Source organism: Panthera pardus, unplaced genomic scaffold (genome assembly GCF_024362965.1).
Source record: "Panthera pardus isolate Hobbes unplaced genomic scaffold, ASM2436296v1 HiC_scaffold_18, whole genome shotgun sequence".
Lineage (NCBI taxonomy): Eukaryota > Metazoa > Chordata > Mammalia > Carnivora > Felidae > Panthera > Panthera pardus.
The window spans coordinates 11,566,846-11,591,856 of NW_026526743.1; the positions used below are offsets into that span (position 1 = coordinate 11,566,846).

The 25,011-nt window shown below is 46.5% G+C and overlaps 3 protein-coding genes and 1 long non-coding RNA gene across 8 annotated transcripts in view; 3 read left to right on the forward strand and 1 right to left on the reverse strand.

Moving 5' to 3' along the window:
* The window catches only part of LOC109259350 (zinc finger protein 211-like), a 51,529-nt gene extending 26,815 nt beyond the window's left edge, over positions 1–24,714 (forward strand). Inside the window, exon 5 of one of the 2 annotated variants that reach the window (XR_008423387.1) lies at positions 24,576–24,714. Coding sequence is in view for 1 of the 2 variants with exons in the window: in XM_053906263.1 (XP_053762238.1) it covers positions 2,229–2,260 (32 nt within the window). In the remaining variant the exon portion in view is untranslated. Of the gene's footprint in view, positions 1–2,228; positions 2,342–24,575 lie in introns of those variants that run through there. The other variant, XM_053906263.1, reaches the window with a different exon arrangement.
* LOC109259363 (zinc finger and SCAN domain-containing protein 4-like) lies at positions 2,336–8,823 on the forward strand. Of its 2 annotated transcripts, none has more exons than XM_019436971.2 (3): positions 2,336–2,728; positions 3,249–3,414; positions 3,506–8,823. In XM_019436971.2, exons 1-3 carry the CDS (start codon positions 2,336–2,338, stop codon positions 4,246–4,248), a joined length of 1,302 nt encoding a protein of 433 aa, XP_019292516.1. In that variant the 3' UTR covers positions 4,249–8,823. The 2 variants fall into 2 exon arrangements, with proteins under 2 accessions (XP_019292516.1, XP_019292517.1); XM_019436972.2 differs by having other exon boundaries at positions 3,333–3,414.
* LOC128778068 (uncharacterized) lies at positions 13,778–14,377 on the reverse strand. The gene is made up of 2 exons (XR_008423455.1): positions 14,271–14,377; positions 13,778–13,975 (listed from the first exon to the last, which is right to left on the reverse strand). It is a non-coding gene; the product is annotated as an uncharacterized LOC128778068 (long non-coding RNA).
* Positions 14,223–20,282, forward strand: LOC128778050 (zinc finger protein 154-like). Of its 3 annotated transcripts, none has more exons than XM_053906274.1 (3): positions 14,223–14,484; positions 16,665–16,791; positions 18,115–20,282. In XM_053906274.1, the coding sequence occupies exons 1-3, from the start codon at positions 14,452–14,454 to the stop codon at positions 19,500–19,502; spliced, it is 1,548 nt and encodes a 515-aa protein (XP_053762249.1). In that variant the 5' UTR covers positions 14,223–14,451; the 3' UTR covers positions 19,503–20,282. The 3 variants fall into 3 exon arrangements, with proteins under 3 accessions (XP_053762249.1, XP_053762250.1, XP_053762248.1); XM_053906275.1 differs by having other exon boundaries at positions 16,670–16,791; XM_053906273.1 differs by lacking the exon at positions 14,223–14,484 and having other exon boundaries at positions 16,048–16,791.
* Positions 24,715–25,011: the final 297 nt, after the last annotated feature.

The following is a 25,011-nucleotide window of genomic DNA, read 5'->3' on the forward strand; positions in this document are numbered from 1 at the left end:
TTTTGTTTTGTTTTGTTTTGTTTTGTTTTGTTTTGTTTTGTTTTGTTTTTTAAAGTAAACTCTACACTCAATGTGGGGCTTGAACTCATGACCCTGAGATCCAGGGCTTCATACTCTACTGACTGAGCCAGCTAGGCACCCCTTGTATGCTTTTGAAATAACATAAATGGGAATAAACAAAATGAATTTTTTCGTTTCTGCATTATTTCATTCAACATTATGGTTGTGGTTATTCTGTTGCATTCATTTACATCGCTATCAAATATAACTCTGTGATTTAATGATAATCTATCCTTTTTAATGTTGGACACTTAGATTGTTTACAACATGGGAATATTGTGAATTATGATGACATAAACACTCTCATTTATGTCTTTGATGCACACGAGTAGATTTTGCTGTTGAATATATGCCCTGGAGTAATACTGGTGAGCTATATCATGGAGAATACATAAATGCACATTTTGTAGATACCAGTCAAAACATGTCCACAGTGAGTACTCACCAGTAGAGACTGAGACTTCTAGGCATTCCTGTCCATGCTGACAGAATGATTTTTCTCATTCTGGCAGATATTTCTTAGAGTGTTATTGTAGTTTTTTTTTTTTTTAAGTTTATTTGTTTTTGAGAGAGAGCATGTGTGTGAGGTGGGAAGGGGCAGAGGGAGAGGAAGAGAGAGAATCCCAAGCTTTCCTGCTGAGTTCTTACTGTATTGTATTAAAAATATTTTTTTACTACAGGTTCTTAAATATATTCTTCCAGGTGGTCTTCTAGAAGCTTTATTTTACATTTCAGAGATTTAAAAAACTCATCTAGAACTAATTTTTGTAAATGGGGTAGGACGGGGGTCAGGATTAATTTTCCCCTTTCTGAATATTCAGTTGACCTAACACCGTTTATTGAAGAAAAAAAAGGCTTTCCTCTCTGCACATGCATTTCAGTGTCGTGTTGTATAGAAAGCAAGTGACAGTATAGATGTCGATCATATCAGGATAACATGCTGTTCTGTTTCCTTATCTATGTGCCATGATCATGGTCTTAATGAATATAATCTCATAATCAGTTTTGTTTTGTGGTTATGTAGATCCTGAAATATTATTCTTCTTCAGAATTGTCTGGGCTATTTTTAGCCTGTTTATGTCTAATTTTAGAATCAGCTGTCAATTTTCTCACACATACACACAAACACAAGCCACTTGCTGGATTTCCAATGGTATAGCATTGAGTTCACAGAGAAACTTGGGGATCATTGACGTTTCCCAATTGGAATTGGGTCTTGCCATCCATGAACATAGTTGTCCTTTATGCCTATGATATTTATTGATATTGTGTATTTCTGTAGAGGACTTGTACATTTTCACTGGAGTTTTTCTTAGATATTTCATGTTTAATGGTAATATATATCATTGAGGTGTTTTTTTTTTGTTTTAAGCTGCTTGTGTTATTATACAATCCAATCGATTTTGGTAAATTGGTCTTGTATCAGACATTTTGCAAAAATTCATTTTGCAAAAATTGTCTAAGATTTGTAGAATATTTGATCCTTTGTTGGCAACAAAATCAGGAAATGTATAAATAATGATATTTGATACATTTTCTTGACTTTTTTACCGGTAAAAGAGTATTCCAATGTTGCATAGAGTTGAAAGTGGCCCTCCACCTCTCAATTTCAAGGAAAAAACTTTTAAGGATAATTTTTGCTGTGTTTTGTAGAACTTTATGATATCAGGGATGTTCTCTTCCTTCCTAGCTTACTAAATGTCTTTTTTGGTAATGAGCACTGACTTTTATGAGGCACTTTTAATGTACCCAAGAAGATGATTATATTGTATTTTCCTAAATTCTCTTCATGTGGTAAGTTACATCAATATTTTTTTAGTTTAACCCAACTTTTCGTTTAGAAAGTTAACCCCACTTGTTTTGTGATCTATTATTCTCTTTATATGTCACTGAATTTGATTTACAAACTTTGTTTTCCGTGAGATATCCTGATCTGTAGTGTAGTTTTCTTTAATGCACTTGTAAAATTTTGTTATCAGGGAGCTGCTGAACTTATTAACTAAAAGGGGAGTGTTCTCACTTTTTTATGCTCTGGGAGAGTCTGTGTAGGATTAGACTTCTTTCTCTCTTAAATGTCTAGTAAAATTCATCCATAAACTCCTCTGAAACTGAATTTTTTTTTAATTTTGGCGGTGCTGAAATTAATTATATACCTCTTCTATTTCTAGCTGGCACTCTTCGAGTATCTACCAGTTGGTGAAACAGATCTTCAGATAAACAAGTCAGTACGAATTGAATATCCAAAGTTGAATCTCTCTGAGAATTCTTGTTAAGAATGGCTTTAGATCTCAGAATTTCATGTCAGGGAGAACCATCTAGGAATGTCCCTGGGTCAGAAAACCTAGAGCATAAGCCCAGCCAAGGACCAGCCATTCAGGGGGAAGAGATCTATGAGTTCCCCAGCGCTCAGCTCAGTTTATTTCAAAACAGTAATAACTCATGCGCAAGGGAGGAGCTGCAAAATCTCTACAACTTATTTCACTCATGGCTGCAGCCAGAAAAACACAGCAAGGATGAAATTATTTCTCGTTTGGTCCTGGAACAGTTTATGATCAATGGCCACTGCAGTGACAGGTCCGTGTTGAAAGAGAAATGGAATACAAGTGGCAGAAACATGGAGAAATTCATGGAAAATCTAACTGACGATGGCATGAAACCACCTGGATTAGTGAGTAAAGGGTTTTGACTCCTGGGGTGAGGGGCAGAGGTGTGTAAGGATTAAGTACAACCTGTTGGAGTTGCCTGGAAGTAGAGACAGGAGAGTCATTGTAGACCCACTTACTAGTTCTCACCAAAGAGACGCTTTACCATTGCTAAGAAAGCAAAAGTGAAAGCAGATGTTTTATAGGCATCTAGTCAGGAGGACATATAAGAGCCACTATCTAAATTGATTAGAGCCAGTGAGATGGTAGGAAGGCTCACTAAGAAGTTGACGATAGAGCAGAAACCTCAAGAATGGGGAAAAGTACCTTAACACAAGCTTGCTCTCCCCTCAGAAAGCCTTAGTATTAGGCTTGTCTCATTGGGAAAGGCACAGTAGCAAGAAATTACCATGAAATTTAAGGCCGGCAGAGATAAGAGCAGAGCAGTGGGTGTGGCAGCACACAGTAGAGGGATCCTGGGAAACTTGATGAGTGCAGGTCTTCCATGAGATCTATTTCCCCACAGTAATCAGGCTTTGTTTATAGGTCCACGTCCACATGCAGGGACAGGAAGCCCTCTTTTCTGAGAATATGCCCTTAAGAGAAGTCATTGTTCATTTCACCAAACAGTTGTCAGCAGGAACCCCAACAGGAGAGAACATGGGGACACGGTCCTGTACTCCCCAGGATACTTCTCTGGCAATGGGACGAGGTGAGTGGGGCAGGCCAAGGTACCGGAGGAATGTTCTATGTGGACTTCCTCCTGGCTACAACTTCACTGAGTCACATTTTTCCCCTCACAGGAGATGAAAATAAAGAAAATGGTGGCAACATTGACCAAGTAAATGACGGTATTACTAGTCAAGGCAATGAAATCCCTTCCCTGCTCATCATCCAGGAAGAGGGCTGTCCTAGGCCTGAAGACGACAGTGTTTCTTTGAAGAATCCAGTCAGCTCTGGAAGAACAGGTCTAGCTATCTCCGGGTCCCAGGAGGGGTGCCCAAAAGGACCCCCTTATCAAGATATCCTTATGGAACTGGGACCAGGGTTTCTCTCTCAGCCAGTCAAGGTCACCCCTGAGCCTGTTCCTACCCACCAGAATGAGGGAATCTCCACATGTGAGGGACTCCAAGAAAGATCCCATGAAGCCCCCAAACCATATAGATGTGAAAAGTGTCCCAAGATCTTTAGGTATTTCTCTCAGCTAAAAGCCCATCAGAGAAGACACAATAATGAGAGGACATTTATTTGTGCTGAGTGTAACAAAGGCTTCTTCCAAGCATCAGACCTACACGTGCACCAGATGACTCACGCAAGAGAGAAGCCTTTCACGTGCAGCACGTGTGAAAAGTCCTTCAGCCACAAAACCAACCTCCAGGCTCATGAGAGAATCCACACGGGAGAGAAGCCCTACGCGTGTTCCCTTTGCCGGAGAAGCTACCGCCAGTCATCTACCTACCACCGCCACCTGAGGACTCACCAGAAAATGGCCTTCAAAAGTGCTCCTTCCACACCAGAAGCTTCCTCAGCTGCAGCCCCAATGTAATGTACACAAATGTATATGCAAGTATGTATATTTCCATCGTACTTCTCTGTTTGGAAGATAATTCCTAATTTCCGGATCATATTCTCCATTTCCTGTCTTACTCCATTAAAATATAACTTTAAGGAGGTCGGGGAATTTGTTTGTTCACTGAAGTATTTCTGGTACCTAGAAAAATGGCTGCCACATTTCAAATGACCAATAAGTAATCTGTTGAATTAATTAATAAAGGTGTAATGTTGGTGTTTATTCCTTAAAATCCAGGAACGTCCAGCCCTATGACACAAACGGCAGTTCCCAGAGGTCATGTGAGGCTTTCCTTCTGCTCCCCTGTCCTCTGTCCACACCCTTCACCTTCAGTGGGCCGCACGTACCTAAAAAGGTGGAGAGCAGAGGCAGAAACTCAGAAATCGAACTGAGGCTTTGAAAGGGAAACTTTATGTTCAAATGATAGATTCCTTTAATTCACTGGGAACATTAACAGCTAAGCTGACCTGATATGATTGGTGATGGAAGGTTGCCGAATGCTCTTTTATTGACAAATCATTACCAAAAAAGTCAACTACTTTACATTCCTTTCTTCCAGAGATGGAAGGTATGGGGGGGATGGGGAGTCTGTTTGCAGAACTAGTTTGAAAGGGCAGTTTGGGGAGAAGAAAAGATTCCAGGCACAGCTGAGGCAAAAGCACATTTACTGGTTATTTGGAATACACTCGTGAGCCGGTTTCGACCAGGTATTGGGGCTCCATCGCACTGAGAAACCAGAAGGTACATGTAGAAAGGGCTTGAATCATGGAAGGGGGTACTCTGTGGGGTAAACTGTGACATTTCTCTCGGTGCATCTATAGCACAGAAAGCTACGCGGCCACAGATAGTGGTCCGCTGTGTGGGAAGCCCATTCACCCATCCTCTTTCCCGGGCTGTCTCCATGGGTTTGCTATTGTCAATATTCTTGCACATACCTCTTGGTGCAAGGGAAAGCTTTTGTTCGGGAAGACCTCTGTGAGGCGGGTTATGAAATAATACAAAATGTATGTGCTGGGGGGTGCCTGGGTTACGTGGCCAACTCTTGATTTCAGCTCATGGTCTCACAGTTCGTAAAATCAAGCCCACTGTCAGGTTCTGTGCTGACAGCGTGGGGCCTGCTCGGGATTCTCTCTCTTTTCCCTTCCCTCTCTGCCCCTCTCCCACTCGGGCGTACATGTTCTCTCTCTCTCTCTCAAAATAAATAAACATTAAAAAAAGAAGAACCTATGTTTAAAAAAAAAGAATGTTGAAAATATATATGTTTGTCTCTGCCCCCCAGTTCCTGGCACAGAGCTCCTAAAACCCTTGTTATTTATTTTTTGTCTTTAATTTTTAAAATGTTTCCATTTATTTTTGAGAGAGAGAGCGTGCACATGAGAAGGGGGGAAGGGAAGAGAGAGGGGGGCAGAGGGTCTGAAGCAGGGTCTACACTGACAGCAGAGAGGCCAATGAGGGGTTCGAACTCATGAACCATGAGATAGTGACCTGAGCCCAAGTTGGATGCTTAACCGACCGAGTCACCCAGGTGCCCCATCCTTGTAATTTCTTAAGTGATGACACCACTAGAAGCACCTTTTGTTCTCATATTTGGTCTTTGACCCTGGTTCCTGATACAGAACCCCTAAATCCTGTGGAATTTCCTTGGTGATAGGAGTGTCTTTCATTTCAGTGATGCAACTCCTGAGTAGCTTCAGGATGGGGCGTGGTCACCAAAAAGACCAAGCCATGTGTAGAAGCTTGGAACTTTCTACCCCATCCTCCAGACGTGGAGAGGGGCTAGAGATTGAGTTAATGATCAATCGTGCCACACAAAGTTTGGGGAACTTGGTGAACAGCCACGTGCCAGGAAGCTGGTGCACCCCCAAGTCCATGGGGACGGGACCTCCTGTGCTGGGGACCCTTCTAGATCTCGCCACAGCCTGGCAGCTTACAGATGCACCAGTACTCACAGAGACTCAAGAGACAGGCATGTCCTAGGGACGCCCAAACAACATACAGGACTGCACGGTCCCCCAGGACCGAGTGTGATGAGGGGGATGGGTGTGAAGAGAGTCTGGCTTCGAGAAAACAACCCATCCCATCTCTGCGGATGTGACGATGCACTGGTGGAAGAACAGAAAGTTGGGTGCACACCTTGGTACAGCCCGGAGTCCCACACAGGCGTGAAGACTCACAGGTGGTCAGGGAGAAACCAGCTGGGGCCTAGAAGTCTTTACACAGAAATGCTTGCCCCCAGGGCCGAGAAGCCTCACTCCAGCTGGGACAGGAAGGTAGGAGAGTTGCGGGCTTTACAGGAGGGGTGGGAACTTTCTAGCGGGTCAGCAGTCATCGTTTGGACTATTTGCAATTTACTAACAATGGTGAGGAGGAGCTATCAGGGCTAAGGTCTCCAGCAAGAGCTACGGGCAGGGAGGTATGAAGGCGGCTCTCAGTCCTTCAAGGCCTCACAACCTCCACAATACTGACAATGATAACCGGGTGACAGCTCATATGGGGGCACAGAGTGGAAGTGTCACCCAGAAGCCATATTTAGGCTTTCTCCCTCCGAGGGGAGAAATCGTTACTGATGGTGGTGAGGGGGCAAGATGGCCCGCGGGGACACCGATGACCTGGAAAGCCTCAGGTGGAAAGCGTCTCGAGCAGGCTCTGCTCCGCCAGCACAGGGCCTGACCAGGGCTGGAACTCGCAACACGTGACATCACGACCTGAGCTGAAATCAAGGGTGTAATGCTTAACCAACGGAGCTGCCCAGGAACCCTCTCTGTGCTTTTTAATTGTGGGTCCAGCTTTGTTTCTACCATTGCTGTGTCCAAGGACCCCAGTCTGGCAACATCATAATGTGCTCTCAGAATCAAATGAACTTCCATAATTTCCATACCACATCTGCCGATTTCTCTCTTTATTTCAATTCATTCTATGATTTCATTTCCAACTTGGTCCTCCAATTTCCCTTTCCCCTTCTTTTATTTTGCTTCACTCTTCTAGTCTATTACATATCTCATTCCACTCATGATTTCTTCGATGTCTCATTTCAACCTTAAGTGGGTTTATAAAATGTTAGACAAATTCATTCGTGTATAGCTTTGAGGTTTCGATCTGTTACATAACAAAATTCAACTGAGTAAGTTTTAAAGATCTTACTGGCTTTATTCAATGATTCATGAGTCAGGCAGGATCCCATCCAGTAAACAGAAAGGAGCTCCAAGGAGCTGTACAAACTGGAAGACTTTTATAGGCAGAAGGGATAGGACAAGGAAGTTACTAACAAAAAGTAGATTGTTTCAGGCAAGGTGACCTTCCTTTGGGGGACAGTAGAGCTCTATCAGGCAGATTACCTCACTAGTGCCGACCAGGTAATTCCAGATTGACCAGCTTAAGATTCCACACCTGGGAGAGGTTGAAGCCAAAATTGAGTTAGGTATTAAGTGTTAGTTTGATGACACGGGCTTAGGACAAGTGACTCTATTTGGGGCTCCTTGTCTCTTTTCTTAACAGTTCCCTCTGGTATACTCACCCACCCCTCCCTTCAACCTTCCAACCCAAGGGAATGGACACTTCTAAATTCGTAAGGATCCACAAGACACATTTCACCCTCAGTTATAAATTTATAAATATTTGTAAATATTCAGTAAAATTGGGGCTCCTGGCTGGCTCAGTCAGTTAAGACTACAACTCTTGATCTCGGCTCAGGTCATGATCTCACAGTTCTCAGGATGGAGCCCTGAGTGGGGCTCTGCACTGAAAGCACGGAGCCTGCTTGAGATTCTCTCCCTCTCTCTCTCTGCCCCTCCCCTGCTTGCTCTCTCTCTCTCTCCTTCTCTCAAAATAAAGAAATAAACTTTAAAAAACATCAACTCTTTAAAAAAAATATTCAGTGAAATATCCATTGACTTGCCTTTATCTAACCTGTTTGCTGGATTGATTATTGGTTCCATTTGTTTTAAAAATCTTACTAGTCAATATGCACGGTATATGGAAGGTCATTGCTAGCGGGATATGTTCTGCCATATTTACAATTCTGTTCCCATGGTTACTTATCAAAAGACACAGTCTCTTTATTTTGGTTATTTATTACATATAATATACTGAAAATAATTGAAATATAAGTTCAAGAAACCCCTAGTGCTTTGTTTCAATTATTTCTAAATTTAATATCCTGGAAAAACATGTTTAAAATGTTACCGAGTCTGGGGTGCCTGGGTGGCTCAGTCGGTTGAGCGTCCAACGTCGGCTCAGGTCATGATCTCATGGTTTGTGAGTTCGAGCCCTGCGTCAGGCTCTGTGCTGACAGCTTGGAGCTTGGAGCCTGCTTCGGATTCTGTGTCGCCTTTTCTCTCTGCCTCTCCCCCACTTGTGCTCTGTCTCTATCTCTCAAAAAAAATAAATGTAAAAAAAAATTTTTTTAATGTTACTGAGTTTAAAAAGGACAATAACATAAGATTAGGTAATTATATTGTATGTATCTTTATGTATTCTGCTCTCTGAGTGTTTTTCAAGCACCTTTAAATTTTCTGGCCACTTTTAGTACTGCAAATTACAGATTATATGTGATGAATTGTTGTTCCTTTATTTTTGAGGCAAGAATGTTTGTGCACAATTTCTTTCAGAGGAAACTTACCTTTAATAGACTTTCAGTAAGTGATACATGTTACATTTAAAACATACAATGTGGGGCACCTGGGTGGCTCAGTCAGTTGAGGGTCCGACTTCGGCTCAGGTCATGATCTCGCGGTCTGTGAGTTCGAGCCCCGCGTCAGGCTCTGTGCTGACAGCTCAGAGCCTGGAGCCCATTTCAGATTCTGTGTTTCCCTCTTTCTCTGACCCTCCCCCGTTCATGCTCTGTCTCTCTCTGTCTCAAAAATAAATAAACGTTAAAAAAAAATTTTTTTAAACAGGAAAAAAATAAAACATACAATGTTATTTTAACTCTAGTTAGCATTTCTTAGACATTTTTCATGTGTTTATCATTATTTTTCCTCTAAGCATTACCATTCACAGGGCACACCTGGATGGCTTGGTCAGTTTGATGAGGGACCATAAGGCAAGCTGAAGGCCAAGTACAAGCTAGCACAACCCCACCCCCACTCGCAGGTGGGATATGTGTGACATTCCTCAGGCCCTCCTGGCTGCCCAAGAAGAAAGGAAAGAACACAAAACAAACGCTTAAACCGATAGAGTCTTCATCAGTTTACAAATCTCTCATCAATGGCCTAATCTCTAGGAACTCCCTACTGTCTTAATGATAATGCTTTGCTAGAGGGGAAAACAATCTTAGCTTGACAATAGCTGGGCTTCCCCCAATCTGTAAATCCTCTTTAGCATATGGAAATACCTTTAAGAAACTCCCTCTTGGCTTTACCTCCCCCAACTCCACAGTATATAAGCACTCTGCACAGTCCCAGTGCAGCTGCTCTGGCCCACGGGTCCTGTCCCCGTGTTTTAATAAAATCACCTTTTTGCACCAAGGACGTTTTCAAGAATTCTTTCTTGGCCATCGGCTCTGAGCCCCACCATCACCCCCAAACCCCATCAGGTTGAGCCTCTGACTTTTTTTTTTTAAGTTTGTTTCTTTATTGGGGGGGGGGGAAGGGACAGAGAGAGAGAGAGAGAGAGAGAGAGAGAGAATCCCAATCAGGCTCCACTCAGTGCACAGCCTGATACTGGGCTCAATCCCACAACTTTAAGATCACCACCTGAGCTACTATCAAGAGTCAGACACTTAACTGACTGAGCCACCCAGGCACCCCAAGCCTCTGACTCTTGATTTCAGCTCAGGTCATTCGTTATTCCTAGGATTGTGGGATCCAGCCCTGAGTTGGGCTCTATGCTGGGCGTGGAGACTGCTTAAGATTCTCTCTCTTCCTCTACCCCTCTCCCCTGCTCACACTCTTGCTCACTCTCTCTCTCTCTCAAAAAAAAAAAAAAAAAGAAAAAGAAAAAAAAGAAAAAAGATTTACCATCCACATACATTGCCAGTCTTATTTGGTGTTTTACCAATGTGATTAGTTACAGCTCTGAGATAACACAGTCTGTTATGACCTCTCACACATACATTTTATTTATTTATTTTGACAGAGAGTGAGAGAGAGAGAGACCGAGAGAGAGAGAGAGAGAGAGAGCATGAGCAGGGCAGGGGCAGAGAGAGAGGGAGAGAGAATCCCAAGCAGGTTCCACACTGTCAGCGCAAGGAACCCAACAAGTGGCTCTATCTCACAAGCGGTGAGATAATGACCTTGGCAGAAATCAAGAGTGGAATGTGTAATGACTGAGCTACCCAGGTGATCTCACACATAATTTTTTTTACATTTTTATTTTTAATTTGTTTTTGTTATGTTTTGTTATATTCCACTTTTAAGCATATTTTTACTTTTATGGATTTGAATGTGCCAATTATTATTATGTCTTCCTATTCACACTTAGAAAAATTTTAATGTTTATTTTTGAGAGAGAGAGAAAGACTATGAGCAGGGAGGGGCAGAGAGAGAGGGAGACACAGAATCCGAAGCAGGCTCCAGGCTGGGCTGTCAGCACAGAGCCCAACTCAGGCCCAAACTCATGAGCCTTGAGATCATGACCTGAGCCAAAGTTGGAAGCTTAACTGACTGAGTCACCCAGGTGCCCCTATTCCTATTCACACTTACTGATGATTTGTCCAGTTCAAGATTATAAAAACCTACTATAATACATTTATATTGGAGATTTGTTTTTCCTCACATTTGAATCATTATTTACTAGTTCTAAGAGCTAAAAATGTTTCTACTTTATATTAAGCTCTAAGATGGGAGCTGAAATTTTCCTTTAATGTTTTCAGTGAGATCTCCAAATATTGTCATACTCTTATGAAAAAAAATTTTCCCCAACTAATTAATAACTGATATCAGTTCCTGATTTGATATCTGATATCTCATATCAATTCCTAGTGCCCCTCCATTTCTTTTTAAAACTTTTTTTAAAGTTATTTATTTATTTATTTAGTTGAGAGAGAGAGAGAGAGAGAGAGCGAGCAGTGGGAGACTAAGGAGGGGCACAGAAGATCCGAAGCAGGTTCTGTGCTGACAGCACTGAGACTGTTACAGGGCTGGAACCCAGGAACCATGAGATCATGACCTGAGATGAAGCCAAATGCTTAACCGACTGAGCCACCCAGATGCCCCCCTCTATTTCTTAATTGTATTGAAATTTAACCCATGGTCTAATAGATATATAAAAGGGAATATATATTTTTCTAAAGTTCTGATAGTTCCTCCAAACCTCCTCTATACTCAGTCTCAACATCTCAGCCAAGAGCAAATCCATCCTTCTGGCTGCTTGGGACAAAATTTTTGAGTCATCCCATCTCCTGTTGTATTGTGACCCAATGAGGATGCTCTTTGAGAGTGAGCTGGAAAGGAGAGTGAGGAAGAAGAAACCAGTCTCTATCCTTTTGTAGGACCTGGGTTGGATTCTGCTCAGGCTGTGCCACCTGTTCTGGTTGGCCCCTCTGACCACTAGTTCCTGTGGCTGCAGTGGCACTGATACATCAGGGCAGGCAAGTGGAGGGTTTCCAGGGCCATCTTCCACTAGACCCCCAACCCTACCCTCATGTATTTAGTGTCCTAATATAGAGGAGGGTTTTTCCTGGAAACTTCATCTTCCTCTAACCGTTATGTTAAGTCTGAGGGCCCTGGAGGGTCACTCCCAACCTAAAGTCCTGAATCCAGGCCAGAGATCATATGCTAAGTTCCCAGTGAGGAGTCCAATGGGACACAGTGTGGAAGTATGAAGTGCAGTTTCTCCCAATCCCACTGTCCCTGTGTCATCTGCATGGAGGCAACCGCAGAGAAGCGCACAGCTGCAGAGATCAGAGACCTCAGTGTGCAATCCACCTGAGCCCTTCACCAGGGCTGTGACCTGAAGCAGGTCCCCTCACTGCCCTTGCTGTCTATTTTATTGGGAATGCTAGCAATCTCCCTCCCTGGGTGTCATATTGGAAACTAGGAGAGTTCTCGGGCCCTAAAACCTCATGCACCAGCTGGTGCCGGGCTCTTGACTTCCTGGCAAGAAAGAATTCAAGGGTGAGTCAGAGTAAACAACAGAAAAAGTTTTATTGCAAGGTGAAAAGTACCACCTCAAGGACGAGGGAGAGCATGTGCAGTCAGGAGGACCGGAGTCCCGCCGGGTGTATATGGGGCTCTGATTCTGAAAGGTGGTTATAATTTGGGCACTAAATATTCAAGTGAGGTTCTGGGAATATGCGTGGATTTCCAAAAACTCTACGTATCATTGCACGTACTCTAAGGTAACAATTATGCGCAGGCACAGCCTGATTTCAATATGACTAGGTCTTTGTACACAGGCGAGCCAGGGCTGGTGCGGCAACTTCACTTAGTCAAAAGCAGTTGGATTTGAAATTGCACCAAACCAGTACATGACGATCCATTTCTCTGGTTAAGGCAATTAGTTAATTTTGGAAAGTGCATCCATTAAACTGTTTGGCCATGATAATTGCAGAAATGAGGTGTCCTTTTGGATGTAAATACCCAAGAGGCCCTGTGTTTTCTCTCATTGTGGCGCTAATCACTGTCAAGATTTGAATGTTTTATTCATTTGTTGTCCACATGGCCCCTCCTGAACTTTATTCCAGATTCACTGCATTATCCCCTCCTCTTAGAGCCCTTTCTGGGTTGCCCAATCTAAAGTTGCCCCAAATCCTAGTGTCTTCCCTCTGCTTTTTGTTTTCAGGGTCCCTAGGGCTCTTTGACATTCTCTTCACCATTTATGTAGTTCTTTTGTGGAGCTCTGACTCCACCAGTGGAACTAGAGGTCCTCTTCCCATCACTCCACAAAATCACTCAACATGGAATTATTTTGAACTAAGGCAATTAAGAAGCAGCAAAAACGAGAGGGGGGCCTGGATGGCTCACTTGGGCTTCTGACTCTTGATTTCAGCTCTGGTCATGATCTCGTGGTTCATGAGATTGAGCCCTGAGCCCCCTGTGGGGATCTGCGCTGACATCGAGTGCAGCGCAACTGGAGGAGAGCCACGGGTATCTGAACTCTAATTTAACTGTTGGTAATAAGGTTGAAGCAAGGAACATGGAGGGAGGCCTTCATAACAGGACTCAAGGCTGCCTCTGTCAGTGGGGACCATAATAGTCTGGGATCCTCTTTCAAACTGCCAAGCATTTTCTGGGCCACATATGCTGAGTAACAAGTAGAGAGGCCAAGAAGATGACTATGGTAATGGGTAGGATGGGGCTGTAGTGTGGCAGCACAGTTGTGAGACATGTGGCAAAAAGAGTGATGTGCACATGGAGAGGGAGTGTGGAACGCATCACCCCAGGGCCTTCATAAGAGTAAGACTGAGCCATGTATGGTAGTGTCTCGTAAAAGTGATCTGAGCAACTTCATGGTCATGGGTTGTTGTGGCCATGCATGGCAGGTCAAGAGCTTAGGGGCTGTCTGCTCACGTGCCTATTGTTCAGGGGTAATACAACGAACAGTGGGACCATTATGAGACAGTGAATTGAAATAGGATAATGTTTATTAGCTTCCACTGGTCATGCACACATCTTTCATCTCAAAGACTCCATGGAACAACTTGTTTATTTTCCTTGTAGCCCGCGAAACATCAGCAACGATGTATTAGGCTCCGGGAGCAGGCTGAGCTTCCCTGGGTGTGAAAATTGTGTCCAGACACTTAGGTGATCAGCGGCAGAGAGCCCTATGCAGATATACGATTACATTCTCTCAAAGGAGAAGAGAAGCCGACCAGAATATGCCTTTTCCCTTAGCCCCTCCAAGCAGAGACCTTGGTGGCTCTTTCCCTAAGAGGCCCTTTGATCCGCGGCCTCGGAATTGTGGAGACTACTTTACCCAGAAAGCCCAGAGCCTAAGCGGCAGCGTCGCTCTCCAATGAGAGCTTCAATACAGGAGACTTCCCGTGTAGCCCGTTCGGCGGGGCGGGACTTCCGGCTGTCGCTGAGGGCGGCCATGTTGGCGCTCTTAGTTTTGCTCACCTGGTGACAGGTTCCGGAGTTCCGCTTCCACAGTGACGTAACGGGACTAAGAAGGTGCGAGAGGAGGCGCCAACCCTGCTGAACCGTTAGGGGTTGGGGTCGCCACGTCTCCCGAGCTACCCCGACCCGAGAGGGACAGGGACCGCCCGCCCGGGTGACCACCGCCCACCCACAGAGTCCGATGGCGGTGGCCGCGCCCAGGGACCCGGCTGAGGTAACCGCGCGGCCCCAAGGGACCTCCCCGCCTTCCCCCACCCAGACCCTCGAGGCCCGAACGCGGGGCGCCTGCTCGCGTCCCTGCGGCCCAGGTCCGGTGTCCGGGCCGGGAAGGCGCTCGCGGGCGGGGGCCCCGGGTCTCAGCGCCGGCGTGACGGGGTGCGGGAGGGGGCGGCTGCAGGGGAGGGACACGTGGTGAGGGGCGATGCAGAGCACTGAGGCACGGAGGCTGAACTGCCAGCCGAGTCGAGTCGTAGTCTTCAGGGCCGGCAAGAGTTCGGGGAGCCTTGATCCCTGGAACCCGCCGTGGCCTCCCGCGTCCAAGACTGGACACGCCCCCATTTCCCGGGGCTGCAGGGGCGTTTTTGGAACCTACATGAACAGGTGGGCGGGGCCCCGGTCCCTGATTGGCCCGACCCCGACCCCCTTATCCTGGATTGTTGTGTCCCCTGGACTCTTAGGTGCCATTCCGCAAGTTTGGGGTCTGGAGACCCTGGAGAAACCCCAGGCCCGTGCCAGGAGTTACATGAAGGTGTTTCGGTTTGTGGCACCCAGTGTGGGGACGGTTGTCCCAGGACCTGGTAGCGAGGTGTGCACACGCTGGAGTTAACACCCAGCCGGAACTATTCAGGAAACGAACGGTCCCTTTGTTTCGGTTGGGAACAAGGAGCAGGGGCACAGGAGTCAGGACCGGAACGACCGCCTGAGAAGTTGGGTGCCTCTTGCGGTGGGAATGGGAAGCCTGGATGTGAGCAGGGACGTGACATTACCAAGGGCCTCATGGGATCCACCCCGCTATAGCATGAAGTGTAGACTGCGAGTTCAGGGAGGAGGCTACTGTCATAGTCTCGGTGAGGGTTATTGGACCAGGGCCCTGGCTTACAGGTCGTTGGAGTCGGGATGTGTGTTTTAAGAAGTAACAACTCTATTTTCTAATGTTTCACCCTGTCACGGGATGAAACAGAGGATTCAGGGATACTTCCAGGGTTTTGTTCACATGGACATGGGGATGAAGCTGTCAACGGAGATGAGGAAGTTGGTAGTTTGAGTGATGTGTGGGCAGGAGATGTTTTGGGAGCACTGAGTGGACGCATTAAGTAGGCAGCCAACACACAGCTCCGGAAATCTGGGGGGCGGGGGGTTCATAAGGGAGACCTCTAAAAATATCGTGGCTGCTGTGTGGGCCCAGGCGAGTGAGCTGGGGGTCACATCTGCAAGGAGCAGTCTTCTGGTTATGCAGGTAAAGCGATTATGGTGCCAGGAAGAAGGGGGGAGAAAGGGAGTTCGGGCTCGATACTTGGGTGATGGTGTGACTTGAGAGATGAGGGATGTAATGGCCATGAAGGGAGAGTGTGTGGGGACAGGATGCGCGGGCAGGTGGCCACGGTTTCTGGCAGAAGAGTAGACGCGAGAGGGATGCAGAGGCTGAGGAGTGACAAGAGCAAGAAGACGACAGTCAGGCCTGAGCCTGTGGAGCTTCTCCACTCTGCGAACTCTGCCAGGATGTGTGAGGACTTTGGTGCAGCTGTGGCGAGGGGCAGAACACAACAACCACGCTCTGGGCCCGTCTGGGTGCAGTGTCCTCCTCTCCCAGGCGGTGAATACCTGTGGGTAATAAAGTGCTGTCCGTCTCCTCTGTACGGGGTCGGATGCCGTGTGTTTAGTCATCCCACTGCCCTAAGATGGGACGCCCGCCCTCACCAGTGGGGTGAAGAGGAAGTGATTACAATACAAGTCACATATGGGGAGCCGTAGACCTTTCTACAGCGTGGGACAGTGAGGCGGTGTTGACCATAGGCATGTGGTTGTGAGATCCAGTTTCCAGGATTGTGTGTAGTTAGGGAGGGAATGTGCCTGATGGCCTGGGGACCTGGTATTGAGACTTATGTGACCGTGGCCGCCACAGAAGAATAGCTTGGTATGAGTGGGTGGATCCTCTGTGCCAGGTCCACAACTTGGGTACGTACTTGTCCACGAGCCTCTTGTGTCGGCAGAACCCTGTGATCAGTGGGCCCATGAGGAGGGAAGAGCACCTTGGCCCCCAGCACTGGGGCCTGGTTTCTCCTCTGAGTTGGGAGAATGGGGGAGGATGGGCATGGATTAGGGGTGGGTGGGGGAAGGGATTGTGGATCTTGGGAAAGGGGCTTTTTGTGGTTTCATCTGTCCCCATCATGCCAGGGCAGGGTGACCTTTGAAGACGTGGCCGTGTACTTCTCCGGGGAGGAATGGGGTCTCCTGGACGAGGCTCAGAGATGTCTGTACCAGGATGTGATGCTGGAGACCTTGGCACATATAACCTCCTTGGGTAAGACCCTCAAACCCACCCCTGTGCCCTGGGCTAGTCTCTGCCCTCCCCATGTCCCCAGCAGCAGTCTGTCTTTACTTTGGGACCACGAGCACTGCTTCCTTCCCCAGTTCCCTGGGTGGGTGCTGTAGTAGGTAAGGCTGGGGTCTGCGCACTGCCCTCCTTCCTGGAGTGGGACCGGCTTTCCTGCTGACGTGCAGGGAAGAGGGTGGAGTCTTGCGGTGGACCTAACGGACACCAGCTTCACTACCCTCTTCCTGCCTGGGTGACTTCGTCCACGTGCAAGGCATCTGCATGCTCCAGGTCAGCTGCCTTCTCTAGCTGACGCTTCGCCGTGCCTGCCTGTGCCCGCAATTGCTTTCTCCGCCAGAGTTACTGCTTCCCCGGACCATGGGCTGTTCTCAGGAGACCCCCTTCCAGAGTTGTCCGGGGACTCTTTAGTTCTCTTTCCCATACGCTGTCATGCGCTGGGCTGTTCTAGGCTGCTGGTGGCCACTCATCTGTCCGCTCCTTCTCCTTAGTACCTGTATCACGAAGGTGCCATATCCTTGCTCGTGGTGGGAGTGGGGCTGGATGGGGGAGCCTGTGGTGGTTCACAGGAGGTCCGGTGACCCACCCACAGGATGGCTCAGAGGCAGCCAGGCCCTGCAGAGTGGCACCTGGAGGAAGACGACGTCAGTGTTGGGTTCAGATTGCCCCCAAAGCCTATTCTCTTTGACTAGTACTTTGAAGCCAGTGGCCGTACTTCATTTCTGTCCTTCCTTGCCCTTTTATGGCGCTTTGCCGAATGTCATCCCTGTTACTTGTCAGTTCTACTCTAACTTCCAGCCCGGGGTGAGCGTCACAGCTCTGGGCTCCATATGGCACCGGTTTTTCTCACCACTCCACCTGCAGCACTCTGCACAGTGGCCGCTGTGTATTCTGTCATGAGGTGTGGCCGTGTTCTTAAGCCGTCCCTCAACACCACCTGCCCTGTCACAGTCCTGTTTCCTTGAGCCTTGACACACCCTTCTGCACGGCATTGGTGTCATCACGATCAGTTCCTTTGGAAAGTTGTTTGCAGAGGACTGAATTGTAGACCTTTTGGCTCCTCTCTGTTCCGCCACATGCCTGGCCTTCATCTCAGAAGGCCTCTCTCATTCAGTGTTCTTTGTACCCCACTACTGCTGAGCAGCCCCATCCTCAACCTCAGCCGACTCTGTGGTCCCGCAGACAGGCCCGTGCATGGGTTCCCGGGTTTGTTGGCCACACATTTGTAGCTCGTGTACTAGCCTCCCTCCCGTCAAAGTCAGCCCGCGCTTCACCAGCATTTCCTGCTTTCAGGCTGCTGGCACGGAGCAGGGGACGAGGAGGCACCCGAGCAGAGCGTTTCTGTACAAGGAGTGTCACGGGGCAGGACTTCCAAGGCGGCTGTGTCCTCCCAGAAGGCCCCCCCTCGTGAGGTGTGTGTCCCGGACTTGAGGGAACTTTTACATTCGACCGAGCACCACGCGACACCTGGTGGACAGAAAGTGCACAAGATGGGGGCGTGTGACACACAGGTGTATTTCGACACAGACCTGGGGCACCAGCAGCAGCGCACTGGAGAGAAATGCTTCGGGAGCAACAGGGGCGGAGCCTCTTCTTGGAAGGACTACACATTCTGTGTGTCCGGGAAGCCCTTTTCCTGTGGCGAGGTTGTGAGGGACTTGTTGGCGAGCTCGAGATTCCTCCAGGATCGGGCCACACACACCAGGGAGAAGTCAGACAGGAGAGCTGAGTGCGGGGCGGCCTCTCACGGAAGGAGAACTCCGTGCACCTCGGGAGAGGGCGCCAAGGACCTCACTTGCAGACACACCCTTGTTCGTCACCAGAGACACCTCAGCAGAGACAGATGCTTCATGTGCAGCGAATGTGGGAAATCTTTTAGCAAAAGCTACAGCCTCAGTGACCACTGGAGAGTGCACACTGGGGAAAAGCCTTATGAGTGTGGGCAATGTGGGAAGTCCTTTAGGCAAAGCTCCAGCCTCATTCAACACCGGAGGGTTCACACTGGAGCAAGGCCTCACGAGTGTGACGAATGTGGGAAATTATTTAGCAACAAGTCCAACCTCATTAAACATCGGAGAATTCACACCGGAGAACGGCCGTACGAGTGCAGCGAGTGCGGGAAGTCCTTCAGCGAGAGCTCTGCGCTCCTTCAACACCGGAGTGTGCACACTGGAGAGAGGCCTTATGAGTGCAGCGAATGCGGGAAGTTCTTTACCTACCACTCCAGCCTCATAAAACACCAGAGAGTTCACTCAGGATCAAGGCCCTACGAGTGCAGCGAATGCGGAAAATCCTTTACTCAGAATTCCAGCCTCATCGAACACCGAAGAGTCCACAGCGGAGAAAGGCCTTATAAGTGCAGCGAATGTGAGAAATCCTTTAGCCAGAGCTCTGCGCTTCTTCAACATCGGAGAGTTCACACCGGAGAGAGGCCTTATGAGTGCAGCGAATGTGGGAAATTCTTTACTTACAGTTCCAGTCTCCTAAAACACCAGAGAGTACACACTGGATCGAGGCCTTACGAGTGTGCTGAATGTGGAAAATCCTTTACTCAGAACTCCAGCCTCATTAAACACAGGAGAGTTCACACTGGAGAAAGGCCTTATGAGTGCAGCGAATGTGGGAAGTCCTTTAGCCATAGCTCCAGCCTCATTAAGCACCGGAAAGTGCACACCGGGTAAGGGCTTGAGGAGTACGGTGAATTTGGGAAACGTTTACCCGTGTCTTCCATTTCCGTGACCGTTCAAATATTCACACCAGAAAAAAGGCTTTATGAGTTTTGAAGGTGGGAAATATTTACGTCCGTGTCCAAGCTCCTAAAACACCACGGTGTCCCTTCAGATGAAGGCCCGGGAATGTGGCCGATGGGAGAAGGGGCTGACTGAAGTCGAGCCTCGGTGCACTCCAGAGAACTCACACTGAAGAATGGCCTTAGAAATGCAGTGACTGTGAGAAAGCCTTCAGCCAAAGGACTTACCTCATCGGAGATGACAAATTTCAAATGGGAGACCTACCTGAAATGTGCAGGTATACAGCATTTAGGTGTTCAGTGTGACAGCGCTGGAGGAGAGCCTTTCGGAAGGTGCCATTTGCCTGGGTTGAACCTCATACATCTAAACATCCACAGAAACCCCAGGGATGTGGCAGCTGCAGTGCACTTTGTTAACCTGCCCAGGGCCATGCTCCAGTGTCAGGGCAGGTCCCAGATGACCATGAACAGCCCCAGTATTGCTCCTTCCCCACTTTTCCTCTCTGAGGAGGTAGGGCATGGATCTCACCCAGTTTTGGCCTAGAGGACTGTTGGTGCATTGAAAAGGTGGACTGCATGTCTCAGGGCTGTTATTGTCCTCGTGACTCTAGAGATGGAAATCCCAGCCTCCCAAGTCACCAACCCAGCAGTCACCCTCCCATTGCTCTTGTTTGTACCATAATAAAGGTCTTACTGTTTAAGTCACTGTTAATCGTGGGGACTCCATTCACTGTGTGCGTGTAGGAAGTTAACTGTGTTTGCTAGCATGAGCATGTGAACAGATTCGTGTGCCTTAGAAGGGACAGTGTGACGGCAGAAGATAGCTCTCCAGTCAGAGTTTAGTTTGTATGGCTGCTTGAAGACTTTCAGGGAAGGCTGAAAGGCTCTGTGATCCTAATTTATAGTTGGATGCCAGGATATTTTGTAGGGTCAGAGTTTCAATCCGAAGAGTGGCAGTTGTTGGCTGTTAGGACAACGTGCAGGGCTTCTAAGCAACATAAAGTTGTTGTCTTGTTCCAAAGGGATATTGATGGTATAGTGAGTGCCCGGTGCTCTTGAAGGAAATCTATTCCCCAGGCCTGGCAGCACAGCCACAGGCCTTGATGTCCTGAATTCTGTAGGTAGCATCACTGGTTTTGAGACTATAAGGGCCATGGGCATGATCACTGTGGCACAAATTGGATTAATAGAGAGTGCAGGAGACCAACAAACTTCAGTGATCCTCTCTGAAAAGGGCATCCACAGTATTTAGGCACTGTGACCTTGAAGGATGAGCAGGTACAGAAAATCTCAGGACCTCCAGAAGGGTCTGTCTTGTGTAGCTGAGGGCCTGTCAGAAAAAATAATCTCAAGGTTTTGTGGATTCCTGTGTCCCCTCTGGGCTGTTCACCAAAGTCTGTTATAGATGGCAGCAAAATGAGGACAGACACAGGAGAGAGCTCTTAGTTCAACAGTGAGGCCTTTTTGACCCAGCCAGTGTCTTTGTTGAATGACACGGAAACACCTTCATTGCTCACCTAATTTTCCTGCCGCTGACACCTAGGTCTTCTGATGAGGACACACATGGTGGAGTCAGTATGGTGGCCCAACTTGATATCTGAAGTGTAGGCAATCCAGACTTTTTTTTCCTTTTCTTTCCTCTACTTTATTTTTTTAATTTAGTTTTTATTTTTAAATATTTACATCCAAATTAGTTAGCACATAGTGCAACAATGATTTCAGGAGTAGATTCCTTAGTGCCCCTTACCCATCTAGCCCATCCCCCCTCCCACACCCCCTCCAGCAACCCTCAGTTTGTTCTCCATATTTAGGAGCCTCTTCTGTTTTGCCCCCCTCCCTGTTTTTATATTATTGTTGTTTCCCTTCCCTTATGTTCATGTGTTTTGTCTCTTAAAGTTCTCATATGAGTGAACTCATATGATTTTTGTCTTTCTCTGACTCATTTCACTTACCATAATATCCTCCAGTTTCATCCACGTAGTTGCAAATGGCAAGATTTCATTCCTTTTGATTGCCAAGTAATACTCCATTGTATATTTACACCACATCTTCTTTATCCACTCATCCGTCGATGGACATTTGGGCTCTTTCCATACTTTGGCTATTGTTGATAGTGATGCTATAAACAATGGTGTGTATGTGCCCCTTCGAAACAGCACACCCGTATCCCGTAGATAAATGCCTAGTAGGGCAATTGCTGGGTCGTAGGGTAGTTCTATTTTTAGTTTTTTGAGGAACCTCCATACTGTTTTCCAGAGTGGCTGCACCCGTTTGCATTCCCACCAGCAGCGCAAAAGAGATCCTCTCTCTCTGCATCCTCGCCAACATCTGTCTTTGCCTGAGTTGTTAATGTTAGCCATTCTGACAGGTGTGAGGTGGTATCTCATGGTGGTTTTGCTTTGTATTTCTCTGATGATGAGTGATGTTGAGCATTTTTTCATGTGTCGGTTGGCCATCTGGATGTCTTCCTTGGAGAAGTGTCTATTCATGTCTTTTGCCCATTTCGTCACTGGATTACTTGTTTTTTGGGTGTTGAGTTTGATAAGTTCTTTGTAGATTTTGGATACTAACCCTTTATCTGATATGTCATTTCCAAATATCTTCTCCCGTTCTGTCAGTTGCCTTTCAGTTTTGCTGACTGTTTCCTTCACTGTGCAGAAGCTTTTATTTTCATGAGGTCCCAGTAGTTCACGGCAATCCAGACTTTTAATGTGAACCATATTGTTAAAGCTTCAGTAAGGTACAAATGACATGCAGTTTCCATCATTAAATTATGCAGTTTGATGTTTTGACATTCATGTAACCCATGAAGCCATCGATCATGACCATAAACCTTCCCACACCCCCATATTTATTTGTGTTCCCTGATAATCCATCCTCGAGGCAGCCATTGACTTGTCATTATCATAGATGAGTTTGCATTTTCTAGAATTTGTATGATTGAAGTCTTAAAGTGTTTAGTCCATTTCCTTGGGTGCCCTCATGTGGCACTTATTTTGGAATTCATCAGTGGTGCCTGTACGAGGAGTTCATTTTTATATCGCTGAGAAGAGTGTCCTATCGATACGACGCTATTTACTTATTTATTCCTGTTAATGGATATTTGTTTCCAGGTTCAGCTGCTGCAAGTAAAAATGCTGCAGAAATTGGATACAGCTTCGTACTGACAGGGTCCTCTCTGTTGTGTTAATCCTGGAGTCAGCGTGTGGGTGAATGTAGGGCCTCTAAGGGACCCCAGATTGTCATCTAAAATGATTCTTCCTCTTGTATTCCCACTAGCAGTGTATGAGAGTTCCATTTCTCTGGTATCTCTGCTAGGAGTGGGTACGGTTAGTCTTTTTTTTTTTTTTTTTTTTTTAATTTTTTTTTCAACGTTTTTAATTTATTTTTGGGACAGAGAGAGACAGAGCATGAACGGGGGGAGGGGCAGAGAGAGAGGGAGACACAGAATCGGAAGCAGGCTCCAGGCTCCGAGCCATCAGCCCAGAGCCTGACGCGGGGCTCGAACTCACGGACCGCGAGATCGTGACCTGGCTGAAGTCGGACGCTTAACCGACTGCGCCACCCAGGCGCCCCACGGTTAGTCTTTTTAAATGTGAACCCAGTTGGTACACGTGTAGCAGTATCTCACCGTGGTATAGGTGGGTTTCTCTCATGTTGCATGATGTTGAGCAAAGCTCTTGGACTCAAAATACAAAATACGGGAGGAGGCTGGGCATGGAGTCAAGAAGCCTCATTTACACTGTAGCAAATTCGAATAGACAAAAGGCCGAGCACTTTATCAAGTGAACAATAAAAGCTAACAAATGGTCAGTGGTACATATAGGTTAGAAGCCTTGCAGATTTACTTAATACTTGCCTAAGGCTAAATTTTCCATCCTGATTGGAACCAATCAGCATTAAATAAGGAGCACAACTGACAAACCCCAGCACTTAAAATGATATATCGTACGTTCAAGTGTTTTGATTGTGTGTAATAAAGTTTTTGGAGTCATACAAGAGCATTTCCATCTTAGAAACACATTCTGAGGGGATTAGGTGAGTAACGACATCACGTCTAGGATCAAATTTAAACTCCTAAGTGGATGGGGGTGGATGAGTGAAGAATGACCATAAAATGATAGCCTTCTCCGTTTGGGGAATATACTTGGAAATGCCATTATAATGGGTAGAATATGTCATGTTATGAGTAATATCATATGGTGAGGAGGATAAACTCAAAAGGACAGAAGGAAGCTTTTAATACCGTAAGCATGAAAAGGACAAAACATACGTTCTAGATATGAGCAGTTGAGGACAGTTATGCCTGAATTAAATTGTTTAAAAGATATTTAAAACGTAAAACTTTCTTGTCTTTTTAAGTAGCCATTATTAATGTGTGTGTTATTCCATTTTATTTGATGTAGTAGACAAATCCTACAAAGATTGAGATAGCCCTTTGTAGCTTTAAAGTAGAAACAATTAGTATTACCACAGAAAGGGGGAATGCAAAAAAGCCTTACAAAACACAAGGCCCACTTCCTTCCTTTGCAGATAATTAAATTAGGGCCCAAGAAGTGGAAGTGACTTGCAAAATGGGAAGTAAAATCCAGGGCTACTAACTCTCACTTCAATGTTTTGTTTCATGTTTACTTGTTTTTGTTTTTGTTTTTAATTTAAAAACTTTAGGGGCACCTGGATGGCTCAGTCAGTTAACTGTCTGACTCTTGATTTCGGCTCCAGTCATTACCTCACTGTCGTGAGACAGCCTTGCGTCCGGCTCCGTGCTGGGGGTGGAGCCTGCTTAAGATTCTCTCCCTCTGTCCCTCTCCACTGCTCACATGCTCTTTCTCTTAAAATAAGTAAATGCAAACGCATAACTGTATTTTTGCTGGTGCCTGGCTGGCTCAGTTGGAAGAGCACGTGACTAGATTTCAGGTTCCTGTATTTGAGCCTCACACCGAGTGTAGAGATTACTTAAAAACATGACTAACTTCGGGGCACCTGGGCGGCTCAGTCGGTTGAGCGTCCGACTTCGGCTCAGGTCATGATCTCGCGGTCTGTAAGTTCGAGCCCCACATCGGGCTCTGTGCTGGCAGCTCAGAGCCTGGAGCCTGCTTTCGATTCTGTGTCTCCCTCTCTCTCTGCCCCTCCCCTGCTCATGCTCTGTCTCCCTCTCTCTGTCAAAAATAAATAAACATTAAAAAAAATTAAAAACAAACAAACAAAAAAAATGACTAACTTCAAAAAAAGCTTTAATTTATTTAGAGCGCTTCTAGGTTTATAGGAAAATTAGGAGGAGGGTAGGCATCTCCCGCGTATCCCCTGCCCCCACACATGCAATGCCTTTCCTCCTCCATTATCAAGGTCCCCCACCAGAGTGATACATTTGTTATCTTTGATTATCATTATCACCCAGAGTCCATTGTGCATATGAGGGTTCACTCTTGGTGTGTACATTA